The 17,298-nt window shown below is 54.2% G+C and overlaps 1 protein-coding gene across 1 annotated transcript; it reads left to right on the plus strand.

Moving 5' to 3' along the window:
* The first annotated feature begins 7,328 nt into the window (after window positions 1-7,328).
* WNT1 (Wnt family member 1) lies at window positions 7,329-11,304 on the plus strand. The gene is made up of 4 exons (XM_090275539.1): window positions 7,329-7,432; window positions 8,161-8,414; window positions 9,111-9,376; window positions 9,868-11,304. The coding sequence occupies exons 1-4, from the start codon at window positions 7,329-7,331 to the stop codon at window positions 10,354-10,356; spliced, it is 1,113 nt and encodes a 370-aa protein (XP_090131665.1). The 3' UTR covers window positions 10,357-11,304.
* Window positions 11,305-17,298: the final 5,994 nt, after the last annotated feature.

Consider the following 17,298-nt stretch of genomic DNA (forward strand, 5'->3'; position numbering starts at 1 on the left):
GGCGGCTCTGCCGCGGCTGACAGAGCTGCAGCCCCTCCCCAAGCCCGGGGCATCCCCACCCCGCTCCTCGCACCCCCCGCCTTGACCCGGGGAGCGCATTCGCTCCCCCTCCTCCCAGCATACACACACACCCTCTCCCCCGACGCCCGAGTTCAGGCTTGGCCCCACTGAAAGGGGAGGTGACCAGATTTCCTCTCACCTGCTCTGGAGTCGCCAAGGCTGCAAGGAGGGTGCAGTGACCCAGACTAGGGAGTCAGGACCCTGGTCCCAAGTGGTCATTTCTTTTTGTCTCAGCTTCCCCCTCGGAGCGCTGGATGCCCCCGGAGGATGCCTTTGACAAGAGGAAGACAGAGCTGAGAACTGACTTCCCTGGGTGGACAGTTTTATGCAGAGCCCTCAGCAAGAACGCACCACAGGGCACTGGGAGCCAGCGGGAGTTCCCTTCCGGGTGGCTTGGCTTCTGCCTACCTCAGAGCCCTGCGCCTGCCCCTTGGGAGGGGTCAGCATTGGCCTCAGAATTTGACCCTAGCAGAAGCTCCAGTAGCCCCAAAGATCTTCAGCTGCCTCATCTTTCCCTTGGCTTGCAGGCATCCTTGCCCGCAGAGCTCTCCTCCCCTTCCAGGTCTGCACTTTGGGTGGCCCGTATTCCTGCTCAGCTCACAGACTTGCTTCACGTGAAATGAGGACTTCAGGATCCCAAACTGAGCCCAGCCCTAGCACAGCCAGGGAAAGAGCCTGATCTTGCGGGGCACAGCTGAGGCAAACCACCTTAGGTAGCTCTGGTGGCAGTGAAGGGGTTAGGTGCCACTGCACTATTGCCTGACTCACCCTCCCAGCTCTAACCACTGTGGGCTATTTTTGCCAGAGAGGGGCCCCAGGCTTCCCAGCCGCCCCCCTGCCCCTGCCAGACCGCAGCCCAAGGCACGGCTGGCCCTGAGAGACCAAGGCTGGCACATTGACTCAGAGACAGGCCCCCAGGGAAGCAGAGCCACGGGGCTGAAACCCACAGCCACAGTCATCTCTTCCTTGGTGGTGGCCATGCAGCTCTGCTGGGCAGCCAAACTCTAGCCTGTGCGGCTGGAGTCCTGCGCCGCGCTGCAGCAGACACTGCTTTCTAGGGGGCAGAGCAGTCTACAGAGATCCTCGATTTCATCTGTTGAGATATTTCTTGACCATCATAATGTGTCAGACCTTGAGAAGGCTGGGGAGGTGTGAGTGCTATGGTTCCTGACAATGGACAGCTGTGACCACAGAGAGCTGCTTTTTTCTGCTTTCCCACCTGGGGGAGGAGCAGGGAGAAGGCACCCAAGAGCCCTTGCCTCTCCTTCCTGTTTAGAGGCCAAGAACCAAACCACGTGTGGCTTCTGAGGCCACCATAATCTGCAAGACCTAGGTCAGTAGCTCTCATCCTTACACCTGGATTTGGTGACCCTTGCCAGTGTCCTTGTCCTTCTTCCTGCATGTGAGCCTGGGACTCCACCCATGCCCCTAGGGGAGGAGGATGAGGTTTCCTATTCCCCTCTTCTCCCATGCGGGCCACTTGGACATTTCTGTGTCTCCATGTGTCTCTGAGCCTCTCTCGGGTTTTGGATTGTTTCTTCTGATTCTATCCTGGTCAGGTTGCAGTACAGTCAGGTGCCAAAGAAGAGCCAGGGTTAGAATCATAGATTCCCATTTCTCACTGACCCCAGCGCTCCCCAGGTTAATCTGTCCCAAATCCAAAGACCCAACTGCTGGTCCCTCTTCCTACAGAAGCCCAGCTCTGGGGCAGGAGGCCAGAGGCAGGCAGACTGGGTGGCCTGAGCTGGCCCCCAGTGCCCTTGGCCCGACCGGCTAGCCTGAGCACTGACCCGCAGGCAGACGGCTGGAGGATGGTGGGGCAGGCGGGGCCTGGAGAGGGCTGCGGTACACACCCATTGCCTAATACCCCAAGCACGCGGCCAGCTCCAGCAAAGGGGCGGGGCAGGAACCAGAGAGACCTTGACAAGGGTTGGGGCCATGACTGAAGGGGAAAGTGGGGGGCTGTCATTACTTCAGGGAAGAAGTGTGAATAAGCTGGTCCCCTTCCCCTTGATGAGAGGAGTGGAGGGCTGCCTTCCCATCACAGGGATGGAGGGTGTAGCAGGAACAATCTGGGAAGAATACTGTGGGGCCATAGAGGGCGGAGGTCAAAAAGAGTGGGGGCCCCTGGAGATTGGGAGATCGAGCAACTGAGGCGGTGGCTCTAAAGCGGAGAGCAGCCTCGGAAAACTCCTTCTCCTCCTCCCGCTGTGTTTGCCTTGGCCCTGAGTCCCGAGTGAGTCATCTATTGCTGAGCCGCTGATAGGGGCGGCCAGGCCCGGGGAACCCAAATTATAGGCCCGGGAGGAATGGATGCGCCCGCGGTAGTGAGCTCAGCTGCGCTGCCCACCCTCCGCTGCTCAGGCCTTCTGCTGCAGTACCGTAGGCCACCACCTGGAGGCACCAAACGGTCCGAAGCCCAACTGTGCTGGACCCTCAGGAAGCCCCTCACATTCAGCAGTTAGCTCCAAGTCTGTGGGATTAACCTAGACAGACTTTTGCCCCCTTTTCTACCAGAGGCTGATGCCTTTTCAGACCAAGGAGGCAGTGCTGCCTGCTGGTGCTTCAAAGGAGCTCACAAACTCAGCCTTGGTTCCCTGTTTCCTCCCTAGGCCCTAAAATCAAAGTAAAGCCCCTCTCCCCTCTGACATCTCTCTTCCCTGTTCCTATTCCAGAGGGGCCATTTGCTACAGATTTTATGCTTCAAGCCTTTAGAGTTCTCCATGCTCAAAAGTGATACAGAGAAAAATAAAGCAGGGTATAGGAGATAGGTAGTGGGATTCCCTTTATACAGGGGAAGAGAAAAGGAAGTGAAGCAACAAACATATGGAGATATTTGAAGAAGGGCATTTGAAAGACAGAAAAGCAAATGCAGAGATCCTGAGACAGGAGCTTGTTTGGTATGTTCAAGGAATTCTTTGGAGGTAGGGAGGAATGCATCAGGAAAAAAGTGATAGGCAGTGATGTTACAGGACAAGGAAGGAGTGGGGTTCCATCATGAAGGGGCTTGTAAGCCACTGCAAAGATTTTGCCATTTCCTTTGAATGAGATACAGAGTCACTGGAAAATTCTGAGCAGGGGAATAAAATAATCTGACTTTTTTTTTGAGAAAGAATGGCTCTGGCTGCTGTGTGGAGGATAGACTATGTGTGTGTGGTGGGAGGCAAGCGTAGAAGCAGTAGAGCTGTTGGGAGGCTATTGCAATAATATAGAAGAGAGGTGATGGTGGCTGTGACCAGTGTTGTAGCAATAGGGTGGATCAGATTCTGCAGGTATTTGAAGACAGAAGGACAGGATTTGTTAATTTGAGGTGCAGTATATATATATATATATATATATATATATATATATATATAATATGAGTCAAGGATGACTTCAAAAATTATTTTCCTGAGCAACTAAAGGATGGAGTTGCCGTTTACTGAGATGGGGATGACTAATGACAGAGCAGGGTAGGATGGGGGGAAAATTAGGAATTCAGGTTTTGGACATGTGCATTTTGAGATGCTTATTCAGGTGTTAGATATGCAAGTTCAGAGTTTGGTGGCCAGACATATAAATTAGGGAACATGAGACTGGGCAGTTCACCAAAGGAGTGAGTATAGACTGAGAAGAAGCTCCATACTAAAGTGGAGTGCAGTCCCAATTTAGTTCAGAAGTTGGGTACTAAAGGTGGAACCAGATAGGAGACTGAGAAGATGAGCAGCCTGGGAGGTAAGAATGGTGTTCCAGAAAACAAGTAAGACTACTTCAAGAAGGAGGGAATGTTCAACTCTGAGTGATCTTCCTGGAAGATTGATCAGGGCAAGCCCTGAGAGTTGACTGTAGAGCAACCTGGAGGTCAGGGGTGATTTTGTAGGAGGAGTAGTGAATTCAAAGGTGTGACTAAGGTGGAAAAAGAGAACAAAGACAAGAAGTTGGCACTAATGATTAAAGAACCCTCTTGAATTTTGCAGTAAAAGAAAGCAGACAAATGGGGCAATCTTGGGTGGTAATGTGGAGTCAAAAGAACTTCTGGGGGGGTTATATGAAAAAATTACAGCATATTTATATGCTGATTGGTATGATCCCAGTACAGAGAGAAGTTGATAATGCAGGGAAAAAGCAGAGAACAATGGACAGAGTGATGAGTTGGTCTAAATAGAAATTTGGGCCAGGTCATATATAATGTGACCCAGACCTAGAGCCCTCCTGCTCTTCCCTACTGCTCCTGGTGGGTAGAATACTGGCTCCTTCTTTCTTCTCTTTCCATCTCTGCTTGTCACCAGTGGTCACAGACAGGGCTTCCCTTTCTTTTGGCCCACCTCCCTCCCGCCTCCATGGGAGTTTATCAATCCACCAGGCCAAAAGACTTGACCCAGGCCCCAGTGTGGAGAAACTTCTAAGGGGAGTTTCTATTCAGTGGTCCCAAACCTTTTTCCAAACAGGACAGGAGGCAGAGCTCAGAGGGCAATGCTAGTGAAGACCCCCCAACATCCTGGTCACCTGCTGTGCGGCCACATTCCTAACAGGCTAAGGACAACTCAGGTACCAGTTCACAGCCCGGGGGTTGGCGGACCCCTGGTCTATTTACTTGAGTCATCTGTGTTGGGTGCCCTCTGCAGAAACTACTGGCTTTCGGACCTGTGAAAGATGATGGGCCAGTACTTATTGTCCTTCGGGGTTGAATCCTTAGAGGAAACAGGTACACTGGATCGGGCAAAGGGCCCAGGAAGGACATTGCCATCAAAAATAACCTCCATCAGGCTTCATTTGGGTTAATACACATCTAATTTAAAATGCAAGTCCTCCAGGAAGACTATTAAACTCATCACACATTTATTCCTTAGAGTGATTTTTCTGCTTTGGAGAGGAGGCCTCGTCATTTCTGAGACTTGGAACTCTTTAGGATCAGGCCTGAATACATTCATTACTCAGTGAGAAAGCGTCCTAAAGGTAAAGGACATGAAAAAAGAGAGGGTCCATCCCAGGCTGGTGTGGCTCAGTGGATTGAGCGCTGGCCTGCAAATCAAAGGGTCAACAGTTCGATTTCCAGTCAGGGCATGAGCCTGACTTGTGGGACAGGTCCCCAGTTGGGGGCATGTGAGAGGCAATCAACCAATCTTTCCCTGACACATTGATGTTTCCCTCCCTCTCTATCTCTCTCGTTTCCCCCTTCTCAAATAAATAAATAAATAAATAAATAAAATAATCCTCATCAAAAAATAATAAGTAAATTTTTTTTTTGAAAAAGAAAGGGTCCAAAAGGGAGGGAGAAAGCTCCTAATGATCATTTTCATTGACCTGTCAGTTTTGAGAAGGGCTCCCAGTCTGCTATTGCTGCACAATCACAAGCAGCTTCTCAGGTGAAAAGGGCACAAGCTTTGGGTTTCAGCAAGTTTTAGGACAGCTCTATCATTTATTCATTCATCAGCGGTGTGACCCTTGGACAACTACCCAATCTAATTTTTCCTCTGTAAAAAAGGGGAAGAGAAATAAAGGAGGAGAACCTCCCTCCTTCCAAGGTCCATCTGTGTGTGCTGGTGGGGAGTGACAACCAGGCTGGCAGTGTCCTCCACCCATGCCCTATATAGGCAACAGCAGCCACTTCAATAGGAGGCCAAGGTGGTCTTGAAGCTGAGTTAGAGTTCCTGGGGTGGGTGAGGGGGAGAAAAGTGTACAACAGAGAAGGTGGTTGCAGGTGCTCTGGGTCTCCCAGCATAGTGAGAGTGGAGAGATCCAGAGTTTGGGGGTAAGACAGAAACTTGGCAGAAAAATCCAGAAAGAATCACACACATGGAGGCAAATGTTCTCCATTCTGGGTTCAGTTGAGCCAGAGGTCCTTCTCTTCCCAATCCTCCCCCACCATACACACACCTGACACTTATTCCATTGCCCTTCCTTTCTGAGCCAGTCCTCAGAGACTCAGACACTCCAGGCCTTGTTCATCTTAATACCACCTTGGTTGCTGGCTCAGGCCTCTCTCCCAGTGACATGCACAGGGTGACACACTGTAGGATGACACAAGGTACTCAAGGCAAGAGTGACACATACATGCATATGTAATCTCCCCCCCACACACACATTCATCCACCCACCTCCACACACAGTCCCAGACATTCTCTATCTTTCAGTCAACTAGGTCTCTCCTGACAGTAATTGCCACCTCCTTCCCAACACATAGAAAATTGTGCACTGTCTCAGGTGGTGGCTGTGACAAGATTACTTGATGACCCATTCTGACTGGTGCCAAATTCCAAGATTCTTTAGGAAGGTTTCTAACATGCCACCTCAAAACATGGAGTTTCTACACAGGAGAACACACATGGGTATGTACAGTCAGAACATATTTGCGCACATTCTCAAATGCCCCAACATTCCCCTTGTCCCACATACCTACTCTACACAGACACAGCCACTAGTGTGCACCTTCCAGCCCATAAGCACAAACTACCACTTCCTCAGATTTCTCTTCATGGCCGGGCTCTGTTTATTCAGCTCATCCCCCAACCCACCCCCGGGATTTCCCTGACCACAGTTCCACCTCTACTCCTAGCCTTCCCCTTTTCCTTCTCTATCCAGCCATGGGGGTTCCTGGGAAGAAAGGCATCTCCCCAAAGTCGCTGTCCAGAACCGCAGCTTTCCTTCCTCCACTCAAGAAGGGGGAGAGTGGAGACGCCAGCGGGGCCTGGGGTGACGTCGAGGGGACAGCCCCAGGGCAGGCCGCGAAGCGGCTGGCCTCCAGTGTGTTCTCCCGGAAAATCCGGAGAACACGTTATCGCTGCGCCCTCTGGCGGACGCTGGTCCCCGACGGGCTCCCGACGCCAACGGGAGTGAAGCTGGCGGGCGCGCGTAGGAGGGCGCCCTAAGGGGAGGGGTCGATGGCCAGTGCAGGCCCGGAGGCGGGAGCCACCAGGCAGGGGGCGGGGGTGAGCCCCGACGGCCAGCCCGTCAGCGTTCAGCTCAGACGGGCGGGAGCCACGGCCCCGCTCGCTGCCCATTGTCTGCGCCCCTGACCGGTGCGCCCTAGTGCCACAGAGCGGCCCCGCGGGGCAGCCTATCGTCACTTCAGCCAGCGCCGCAACTATAAGAGGCGGTGCCGCCCGCGGTGGCTGCCTCAGCCCACCAGCTGGGACCGCGAGCCATGCTACCCATCGCCCGCCCCCAGGGCTGTTAGAGCCAGACTGCGAACTCTCACCACTGCCGCCACCACCGCATCCCGTCCCACCGTCGCGGGCAGCAGCCAAAGCCGCCCAACTGCAACACGAGCGGGCAAGGCCGGGCAGGCCATGGGGCACTGGGCGCTGCTGCCTGGTTGGGTTTCTGCTGCAGTGTTGCTGGCGCTGGCCGCTCTGCCTACAGCTCTGGCAGCCAACAGCAGTGGCCGATGGTGGTAAGTGAGCTGGTGCGGGGTCGTCACTTGTCCCGGGGCGCAGAGCCAGGGGCCAGCCCTATCCAGCTCCCACGCTCTGGGATCCGTCCGCAGACAGGCTCCCTCCAGCGCTCGGATTTCCCTCCGAGACACCAAGGGCACTCTGGATTGGAGTTGCTCCTGAGAATCCAGCTCTGCTGAAGTGGGGTGAATGGTCCGTTCACCGCAGCTCACCATATTCCAGGCAGGGAGCCCACTCCCATCTAGCAACCGCCCTTCTTCCTTGAGCCCCAAATTCAGCCTCACGGTGGTAGCCACATCACAGGTTTCCTTGCTTCGGCAAGCGAAGGGCCAGGAGTGCGATTAGAAAGGACATGAGAAGAGGGTGGGACTCCTAAGCTTTTCACGCCTTAGGTGGGCATTGACTGCAGGCCAGGATTTCTTCCCCAGGCTGTCCGAAAGCACCCTCTGAGAGCAAAGGTGGACATCTATTCTCTGGGTTCCCCATGCTTCTCCTGTCCAGTCCCTGATCCCAGAGCCCGAGCACCCCTAGGACTCCTGGGCGCGCAAAAATCTGGACGACCAGTCCTTTCAATCTAGCGAAGCTGGGGAGCGGAGTCATTACCTTATTATTGATCTCCCGCCGCTCTTTCCAGGCAAATAGCCCCAGAATAGAGAGCAGGGTGAGCACGACCTTTTTGGTTAGGGTGAAGGTCCCCTTCCAGAGCCTGAGTTATGCGTCTCACCAGGGGCATCGTGAACGTAGCCTCCTCCACGAACCTACTGACGGACTCCAAGAGTCTGCAACTGGTGCTCGAGCCCAGTCTGCAGCTGCTGAGCCGCAAACAGCGGCGGCTGATCCGCCAGAACCCGGGGATCCTGCACAGTGTGAGCGGGGGGCTGCAGAGCGCTGTGAGAGAGTGCAAGTGGCAGTTCCGGAACCGCCGTTGGAACTGCCCCACGGCTTCGGGGCCCCACCTCTTCGGCAAGATCGTCAATCGAGGTGGGTACCCAGGAAGGTGACGCTTCCGGGACGCTTCCGGAACAAGGAGAATTCGGGGTCACTCCCAGGGCATGGGTGGGCGAATGCAGGGACGATGTCCCGGGCTCCTGCAGGGTCACACGATCAACTCTCCAAGAGCTTTATGCCTGGCGCCAGCTCTGGACAAAACTCAGTCTACCAGACGTTTTCAAACCCTGCACCTCGAGCACGAAACTTAACTTTTCTGAGCGAATGCTTCAGAGAAAGGGGGTTCTGAGTTGTGGACGCTGGCCGGCCACCACTTCCCCTGAGGCCTTCTCAAGGCGCCTGCCTGGGAAGCTTCTGTCCGCAGGCGTGCGTCTTTCCTCCAGCCCAGGAAGTGTTGCTTAGCTGACAAGGGCCGAGTTTGGGCTGCGCTGAGGTCTTGGGGGTGCAGAGTTCTTCCGCTCGCCTTTCCTCCGTTCTTTCCCCCGTGGAGCCAAAATGTGCGCTGAGTCTCAGTAACGCGTGATTACAAGCGTGGATGTGGTTGCGTGCCCACGCACGTGCTTTCCCTATGAGACCAGCTTCCCAGCACAGCCCACCGCCTGGCTCTCAGAACTCCGAGGGCGGAGGCAGGGTGTGGGACTCAAGGGTCCCAAGCCCTCCAGTGAGGGTGCTGGCCGCACACCGCGTGCCCCCTGGCTGATCCCTGGTCCCTGATCCCTTCCCCCACAGGCTGTCGGGAAACAGCATTTATCTTCGCCATCACCTCCGCCGGGGTTACCCATTCGGTGGCGCGCTCCTGCTCCGAGGGCTCCATCGAATCCTGCACGTGCGACTATCGGCGGCGCGGCCCTGGGGGCCCCGATTGGCACTGGGGGGGCTGCAGCGACAACATCGACTTTGGCCGCCTCTTTGGCCGAGAGTTTGTGGATTCCGGGGAGAAGGGGCGGGACCTGCGCTTCCTCATGAACCTTCACAACAATGAGGCGGGCCGAACGGTGAGCCACAGGCTTAAGGAGCTCTGCACCCCAAGCAAGGGGCAGGAATCTGCGCAGGGGCTAAACTCGGGCTTGGGAAGGAACGGTCGGTGAAAAGGCCAGGACTTAGGTTAGGGAGCCAGGAGAGGGCGTCCTGAGGGAGCGGGAGCCAGAAAAAGGAAGGGGTAAGTGCCTGGGGGCAAAGGGATGCCTGGGGCTGAGGACAGGTAGGAATGAAGATCTTAGAAGTCATGTAACCCATACAACTTATTGTCTACAGTCTCTCCACTATATAGATTAAAAAAGAAAAATAAGGCTGAGCGTCAAGACAGACTCTCCGGCTTGGTGTCCAAATCTCTATGGGACATTCTCTACTTCCCTTCCCCTGGGCACCGCTAGGCCTGGCCCTGTGCCGAGGTCCCGGCGGTGCCCAGGAGGGGGCGGTATCTGAAAAGGTGGCTCCGGTTCTGGCAGTGTCCTGGGACAGCATTTTTTTTCTCCCTTCCCCTCAGACCGTGTTTTCTGAGATGCGACAGGAGTGCAAGTGCCACGGGATGTCGGGCTCATGCACGGTGCGCACGTGCTGGATGCGGCTGCCCACGCTGCGCGCCGTGGGCGATGTGCTGCGCGACCGCTTTGACGGTGCCTCGCGCGTCCTCTATGGCAACCGCGGCAGCAACCGCGCGTCGAGGGCGGAACTGCTCCGCCTCGAGCCCGAAGACCCGGCGCACAAGCCGCCTTCACCCCATGACCTTGTGTACTTCGAGAAATCGCCTAACTTCTGCACATACAGCGGACGCCTGGGTACAGCGGGAACGGTGGGGCGCGCCTGCAACAGCTCATCGCCCGCGCTGGACGGCTGTGAGCTGCTCTGCTGCGGCCGGGGCCACCGCACACGCACTCAGCGTGTCACCGAGCGCTGCAACTGCACCTTCCACTGGTGCTGCCATGTCAGCTGCCGCAACTGCACGCACACGCGCGTCCTACATGAGTGTCTGTGAGGCGCTGTAAGGACTCGTCTCCAGGAGTGTTCTCCTCAAGCCCATCCCCCCAGGCAGATTTGTTGGCACCTAAGAGCCAGATATGTGCCCACCCACTACATCCAGACACATCGCTGCGAGTCAAACGTATCCGATCGTTTCTCCCACCTTCTCCTATCTGGGGACTCCTGAAACCACTTGCCAGGGGCGGCAGGAACCCTCTTGCCATCCTGAAGGACCTGCCCCTACCTACCTCCCTCCCTCTCCGGGGGAGACTCCATTGCACTGCCCCCTGCTTGGCCAGGAGGTGAGAGAAGGATTCGTCCCCCCCCCCCCATGGCGAGTCAGCTCCGGAAGGTGTTGATCTGACTCTGCCACCGCGCCAGTGATCTCCCCGTCTCTCTCCTTCCCACTTTAACTCCATTTTATTCAGGTCCCCACATGCCCCTGCCAAGGGTGCAGGCCCTGAACACACACCTAGACACCAGTCTTTTTCCTCCCCACCTACAGCTGAAGCAGGAGGTGCCAGGGTTAAAGGGCAGCTGCAGCTGTGGTGATGTGGAAAATGAGGTTGGGAGATTCAGCAGAAATAACCCCATTCTCCCAGCCTCTGTCATGGAGCCATTGAACAGCTGCAAGTCATGCCTCCCTGGGCCACCTCCTACCCTTTCCTGTCCTGCCTCCTCATCAGTGTCTAAATAATTTGCACTGAAACGTGGACGTAAAGCCACGAGTTTGGTTGTTGTAAATAAAATTATTTATTGTGCTGGGTTCCAGCCTGGTTTGCAGAGACCACTTCCATCCCAACCCAATCCTTCTCCATTCTTCTCTTCTTTTGTCCTCCAGCCTTTTCTGATCCCTCTCCTCCTCTGCTCAAATTTTCAAAGATGCCTTTGCCTACCGGAATCAGTATTTCCTTCCACTGTAGCTATTAGTGGCTCCTCGCCCCCACCGATGTAGTACCTTCCTCTGCAGAATAAAAATCTCTATTTTTATCAATGACTTGGTGGATTTTCCTTGAATCCAAAACACACCATTGTTTACCTCTCTTAAACAAATAGGACACATTGTTGGGGGACTGGTTTACTGGCCCTGCAAGAGGACCCCGAGATTCTGACCGTGGGTTGACTTTAGGGAGGCCACTGGGGCTCAGGTCTCCAGAAGAGCCTGGTCAGAGGCCCAAAGACACTGTAAGTTTCTTTTTTCTATTCAAACTCCACCTGGCTGTGTGATATTGGGAAAGTGCATGGCTGCCTCATGGGAATTAAACAAACTCTGAGCCTGCCTTTCCTGTCTGGCAGAATCAATGTGAAAATAGCTACAACTGAGTGATAGCTATGACTGCATTCTGAAAAGAAACCAAAGAAGAGAGAGAAACCCAAGAAAGGGTGCTGCTGCCCCTGGTGGGGAGCTATTGGTCTCTGAAGCCTATCTGCTTCAGCTCTGACCAGGGCAGTAGGCAGTGGGGACTTAAACCAATGTAACCAAAAGGAAACACAAGTGCGGCCCATAACCAAACCATGAAGCTAGACTTTTCCATAAATGGCCCATTAACCCTGCGGTGGTCGCGCTTCTGAATGGAGCATGAGAGGTCGCGTGGATGACGTGTGTCATCCAACTCTTTCTGTCGCAGAATTCCGGGTAAATTGTGTGGCTTAGGCGCTTGGCCAGAACTGAGGTGATGCAACAACGTTCGAAGATTATTAATCTGAGTGCACGCAGCGTTGCCATGTCGACATTGGATTAAAACTGATGGTTATTTTGCATGGATGACTATTGTCATCCACGCGACCACTTGAGGGTTAAGGAATTTGTTACTAACACCACCACCAACACCTCTGTGTGCAAATTCACCAGACTTTGAGTACTAATCCTGCCCACAGCCCTAAACCTATCTCTAACTTTAATCCTCTCCCTGACCCTAGCTCTAAGTGTAACCTTAGCCTTAACCCTAACTTCAAACACTAACCCCTTCCTAAACTCTAATGCCTATCCCTAATCCTAACACTTCCCTCCCAGGGGAGGACCTGAAAGGCAGGGGGAACTATGAAACACTCCACCCCCCAAGGGCAACAACTGGTCCCAGCCAACTGGAGAATTTCTCCCTCTCCCCAGGACTCTTTTGCTGTTGTTGCTGCCTCCCACCTCTCCCTGAATATGTGAACTCTGACCCCGTTGGCCTTTGGGATGTGTGGGGGTAGAGAAGTGGAGCCAGGAGCTGCTTCTCTTCATCTGCCAAGCTAGCATCAGCTCAGTTCTGATGGGCAGCCAGGTGGAGGAATAGAAAACCTATTGAGCCAGGGTAGGAGGTACCTGACATGCACTGGATTTCCAGGGAGAAAAAAAGTGTGTGTGTGCACATGCGCGCGCGTGCGTGCGCGCATGCGCGCACACACACACACACACACACCTGCAGAGAATGCCCAGTCTATAATTCAATGAGCTATTAGATCCTCAGCTCCTAAAGCAAGTTGGCTGCCAGAGGCAGGAGAGGGGGCTTACGCCCTTGCTGGACAGTGCCCAGGTTTAGGGAGAAGCAGCAAGGCAGGGAGTAGAAGGGTTGGCAGCTAGCTCCAACCATTCAGTATATCTGCATTAGACCCAGAAGCTCGGAGGCTCTGGGCTGAGCTGATGCAAATGAGCCAGAAGAAGAGAAAGAGAAAGCAATGAATCCTGTTCTGGCTTGAACTAGCTTTTCAACAAATCTCTTGTTTTCCCAGCCTCAGTTGCCTTGTCTACTAAACAGGGGCAGTTATGGATATTTAGTCTTCTTCAGGAAGATGATAAGGTCCAGAGGAGGTCATATATATGAAAACTCAGGTCATCCGAACACTTGCTGACCCTCTTTGGTGCCAGGTATATGCCCAGTGCTGGGGATACAGTGAGGTACCAGCCATAGTGCCTGGTTGGTGGAATTTACAGTCTTGCTGGGGCATCAAGCAGACCAACATATATTGTCAGTATAATGGGGGGAGTACAGTGAAGGCTCAGGGAAATGCACCCACATGAGGTTTAAGGACAGATTCCCACACTCAAATCATCAGCAGGAGGCCCTTCACTTTCTGGGGCTGGGACTTTGAAGGGGAGGTAGGGAAGTGGGGAATGAGGGCTGACCCTCAAGGAGGCATGCACTAATGAAAGGGAAAAAGCAAGTGAAGGGGCTGTAGGAACTGCAGAGCACTACATAGGGAGCTCATTATTTTGTGATTATGATCATCTGTGCCATTCTTGCACAGAGCTTGAGGAGATAAATTCTGGGGAGAAAAGCATCTGTGCCTGGAGAGAGGCCTCACTAAGGTCTCAGGGCCCAGAGCAGCTCAGGGGGTTGCCACAGGATAGTACTATCAGGAATGGGCTTGAGGCCTGAGCCCTGCCCTATCCACCCATGCTATCCTTCCACCCACCTGTGATCTTCAGATGCCAGATGTCACACACCCGGGGCAATCTAAGGCTGCCAGGGACCCCAACACATGGTTGACCTCAGCAAGTAAGGGAGGTGCTGGTCTTGGAATATCCCGGGGGAGGGGGAGCGGAAAACCTGAGAGGACTGAGAGCACAGTCACCAGGGGGTCAGCAAGCTGGCACCACACACACCCTGCCACACGCACCCTGGAAAAACCCTGTCAGTGGGGCTGCAAATACCCTAGGGTCTAGCACCCCCCACCCCCACCTCAGGCTGGTTCAGTCCTCCTTTCCAGGCCAGAGGGAGAAAAATAACAAAATGAGGAGAAAATAAGCTGTTTGGCTGTGGTGTGAGCAGGAATATCCATGCAGAGCTGCCCACCACTCACCCTTACTCACTCTTTCCACACCCAGCCAGGGCGCCCAGCATGAGACAGACCACCCCTCTGCCCCCTCCCCCGTCTGGGCTAAAAGCAGACGCTGGTGAGCGAGCAGCAGGTTATAAATATGCCCAGGGAACTGCCGCCAACTCGCTCCCTTGTCATCCCCTGGGAGGGGGTAGGGTGAGGTGGCTCCTAGGGAGGAGTTAGGGCTGCCCTGCTCCCTGGGGCCCTGGGAGGAAGTGGGGCTTCCAAGAGGCTACTGCTTTTTTTTTTTTTTTTCCTTTTGAAAGGAAAGGAACCACTGCCACTTCATTTTTTCTGGACATTTGCTCATCTGCTCAGAGGTGGGGTACCTGTCCTTCCTGGGCCCTGGCTGGGAGCTCAGAATGAAAGGGCCCAAAGCCACTCACTTTGAATCATGGTGCAGCCCAGCACCATTTCTCTTTCTCACACCCATTTACTCAGCAAAACCGAAGTTCATTCATTCATTCAACCATTCATCAGGTATTTACTGAGGACCTGCTGCAGGCCAGGCCCCTGTATAAGCACACCTGCAAGCACAAGCGTGCACACAGAGTAGCCTCCACTCCCATGTGTTCATACCAGCTCCAGCCCCCAGTATGAAATTCTTCTTCGCTTTAACCCGGCAGCTTCACAGGAAGGGTAAAACTCTAGGCTCCCAGTTCTTCCTCAGAGTGAGGAGTAGGGATGGGGCTGGTGAGAGCAGGGCCCATAAATATTCCTGCTTCCACTATTTCCCTGATAAATGAGAGGGTGCTTTCTCTCCTCCCTGCCCAATCTTCTTCCTAGTGTAAGCACCATTCTAGGAAGGGCGAGCCACTCTGTGGGTTGCTGGGGGGCACCTGCCCAGGTTGCCAGAGCCTCCTACCTCCCAGCCACTTGACAAGGAGGTGCCAAGTTGGGCAAGAGGGGGCAGTGCCACCCTGGGAAGCTTCCAGTTCTCCTCCCCCAGAGCTGAAACCCTCCCTTTCTCTCTTCCCTATTAATCCTCGGAAGTGAGGTCCCTATTGTGGCCCCTCGCCCTCCTCGGCTGGCGTCTAATTAACTCCTCCTGCCCCTGGTTTTGTGTACCCCCCTTACCCCACCTTGTCGGCCCCGCCCCTCCGCTCCGCCTGCTCCCCCCCACGGACATTCCAGCCCCGCCGGGCTGCTGTGCCAGGGCAACCAGGGCCGGACCAAGACCTAATCCCCCTGCCGCCTGGCCGGGCTGGGGGAGCCCCACTCACCTCCCGGCTCTCTGGGGGCTGCCCGGCTCTGCTGTGGCGGAGACACACAATCAAGACAAAGGCGCAGCCCCCAGGGGGCTAACTCAGCCTTCACGCCCAGGTTGTGCGGCATTTGGGGAGTTTAATGAATTGTCCATCACGCCTTTCAGGGCCCGCCCGTCAGCCTGGATTAATCTTCGGAGCCCTGGTGGGGTAGGAGACACTAAGCCTGTATTTATTACTCTCCCATTGTCACTAATTGAGGTAATTATCTGTGACTCTGGCCTGGCCAACAATGCGGCATTCACTCCCGGGACCTTGATGGGCCTGGCTCCCACTCTCAGCACCAACCCTCCCTCCTCTCTCAAACCACCAAGGGCTAAGTTGGGCCCCGGAGCATGTTGGGAAAGTGGACAATGTCCCACAATGCTTAACCTCTCAACCAGTTCTCCTTCAGGCACCACTGTGGAGTTGCAGCCAGGGAGAGGCCTGGCTCCCCCAGAGTAGGTGAGAAAAGAAGGCGGCCTGTCAGGGGACAGGTTTGGCTGGCAGAGCCCTCAGGCCCCAGAGGGGCATGTTTCTGACGTCTTTGGTTTTCTGGACTCTCCAACTTTTCATCTCTGGGCTGATGGTACCAGGGTCTCAGAGGGCCCTTCTCTGGATCTACCTTTATGTCCCTCCAGCCTCCAGAGCTCTAGGGTATTGAGAGATCCCAACCCAGACCAGGTGTACTCTGGGGAGGTCCCTAAAGCTATCATAGCTGGCAGAGTATGACAGGGGAGGTTGGAAGAAAGAATGGGAAAGAGCTCATCAGGGAGCTTAGGGGAAAGGCAAGCCCTGGCTGGTGTGGCTCAGGGGATTGAGTGCTGGCCAGTGAACCAAAGGGTCTCTGGTTCAATTCCCAGTCAGGGCACATGCCTGGGTTGCGGGCCAGGTCCCCAGTTGGGGGTGCGCAAGAGGCGGTCATGCATTGATGTTTCTCTCCCTCTCTTCCTCTTTCCCTTCCCCTCTTTCTAAAAATAAATAAAATCTTAAAAACAAAACAAAACAGAAGAGCCATTCAAGGAAGGAGCATCCAGGGGTCACACCAATGTGGCCATGCAGCTGTCCTAGGGAGAACATGGATTTGGTGGGGCAAGCAGTGACAAAGAGTAAATTTCACATACAGATGGCTTCCCAGGTCAAGGAGAATGGCCCTTTAGAACAGGTGTGTGTGTGTGTGTGAGAGAGAGAGAGAGAGAGAGAAAGAGAGAGAGAGAGAGAGAGAGAGAGAGAGAGAGAGAGAGAGAGAGAGAGAGAGAGCAAAGGAAGATTTGGTCAGGACCAGATAATGAGCTCCTTGGCTGTAGGGACTGTGTCTTAATCACTGTTGTTTTTCTGAGAGCCTAACATTGTACCTGGCACTTATTAGGTACTGTCAAATGAATGGATGGATAGATGAGGCCTATAGTAATTGCACTGGCGTTGGGAGTCTGTCGGCTCTTCTCTTTCATAGATGCATACAGCCCCTTCTTTCTGTATCAGAACTTGCTAGAAGGAAATGTCTAGACCATCCCTCCCGGGATAGTTCTTGGAGGGGCACTTCACCAAGCTGAAATGGTCAAGACCTTGGCGGAACTCAGAGCTACAGTTGGAACAGCGCCACCTTGTGGTGTCTCTTGGAAGAGCTCCTGGAGAGAACCCAGCAAAGAAAGCAGGGCAGTTGCTCCTAAAGCGGTGGGTCACACAAGGCAGCGGCCATCCTTCTTCCTATATACCTGAGGCTGAATTGCTGTGCCAGTGTTTCTGTGGCACAGTTTTATCATCTGCTCTCTCCTCTGCCAGCATTTTCTGAGAGCCTGTTCCAGGCCAAGCTTGTAGGTGATACAGAGCTAAATCAAAGGCCCTACCCTGAAGTAGCTCATGGTCCACAGGAGAATTGTACAAGGTAACAAGACCAGCAAAGGCCATAA

This window comes from Furipterus horrens, unplaced genomic scaffold (genome assembly GCF_987537825.1).
Source record: "Furipterus horrens unplaced genomic scaffold, mFurHor1.1.pri manual_scaffold_4, whole genome shotgun sequence".
Taxonomy (NCBI): domain Eukaryota; kingdom Metazoa; phylum Chordata; class Mammalia; order Chiroptera; family Furipteridae; genus Furipterus; species Furipterus horrens.

Bases quoted from the DNA above. Each gene is read 5' to 3' on its own strand.
- WNT1 (XM_090275539.1), top strand. From the start codon at position 7,329: ATGGGGCACTGGGCGCTGCTGCCTGGTTGGGTTTCTGCTGCAGTGTTG. The intron at 7,433-8,160 runs GTAAGTGAGCTG...GCGTCTCACCAG, and splicing joins AACAGCAGTGGCCGATGGTG to GGGCATCGTGAACGTAGCCT. The intron at 8,415-9,110 runs GTGGGTACCCAG...CTTCCCCCACAG, and splicing joins CGGCAAGATCGTCAATCGAG to GCTGTCGGGAAACAGCATTT.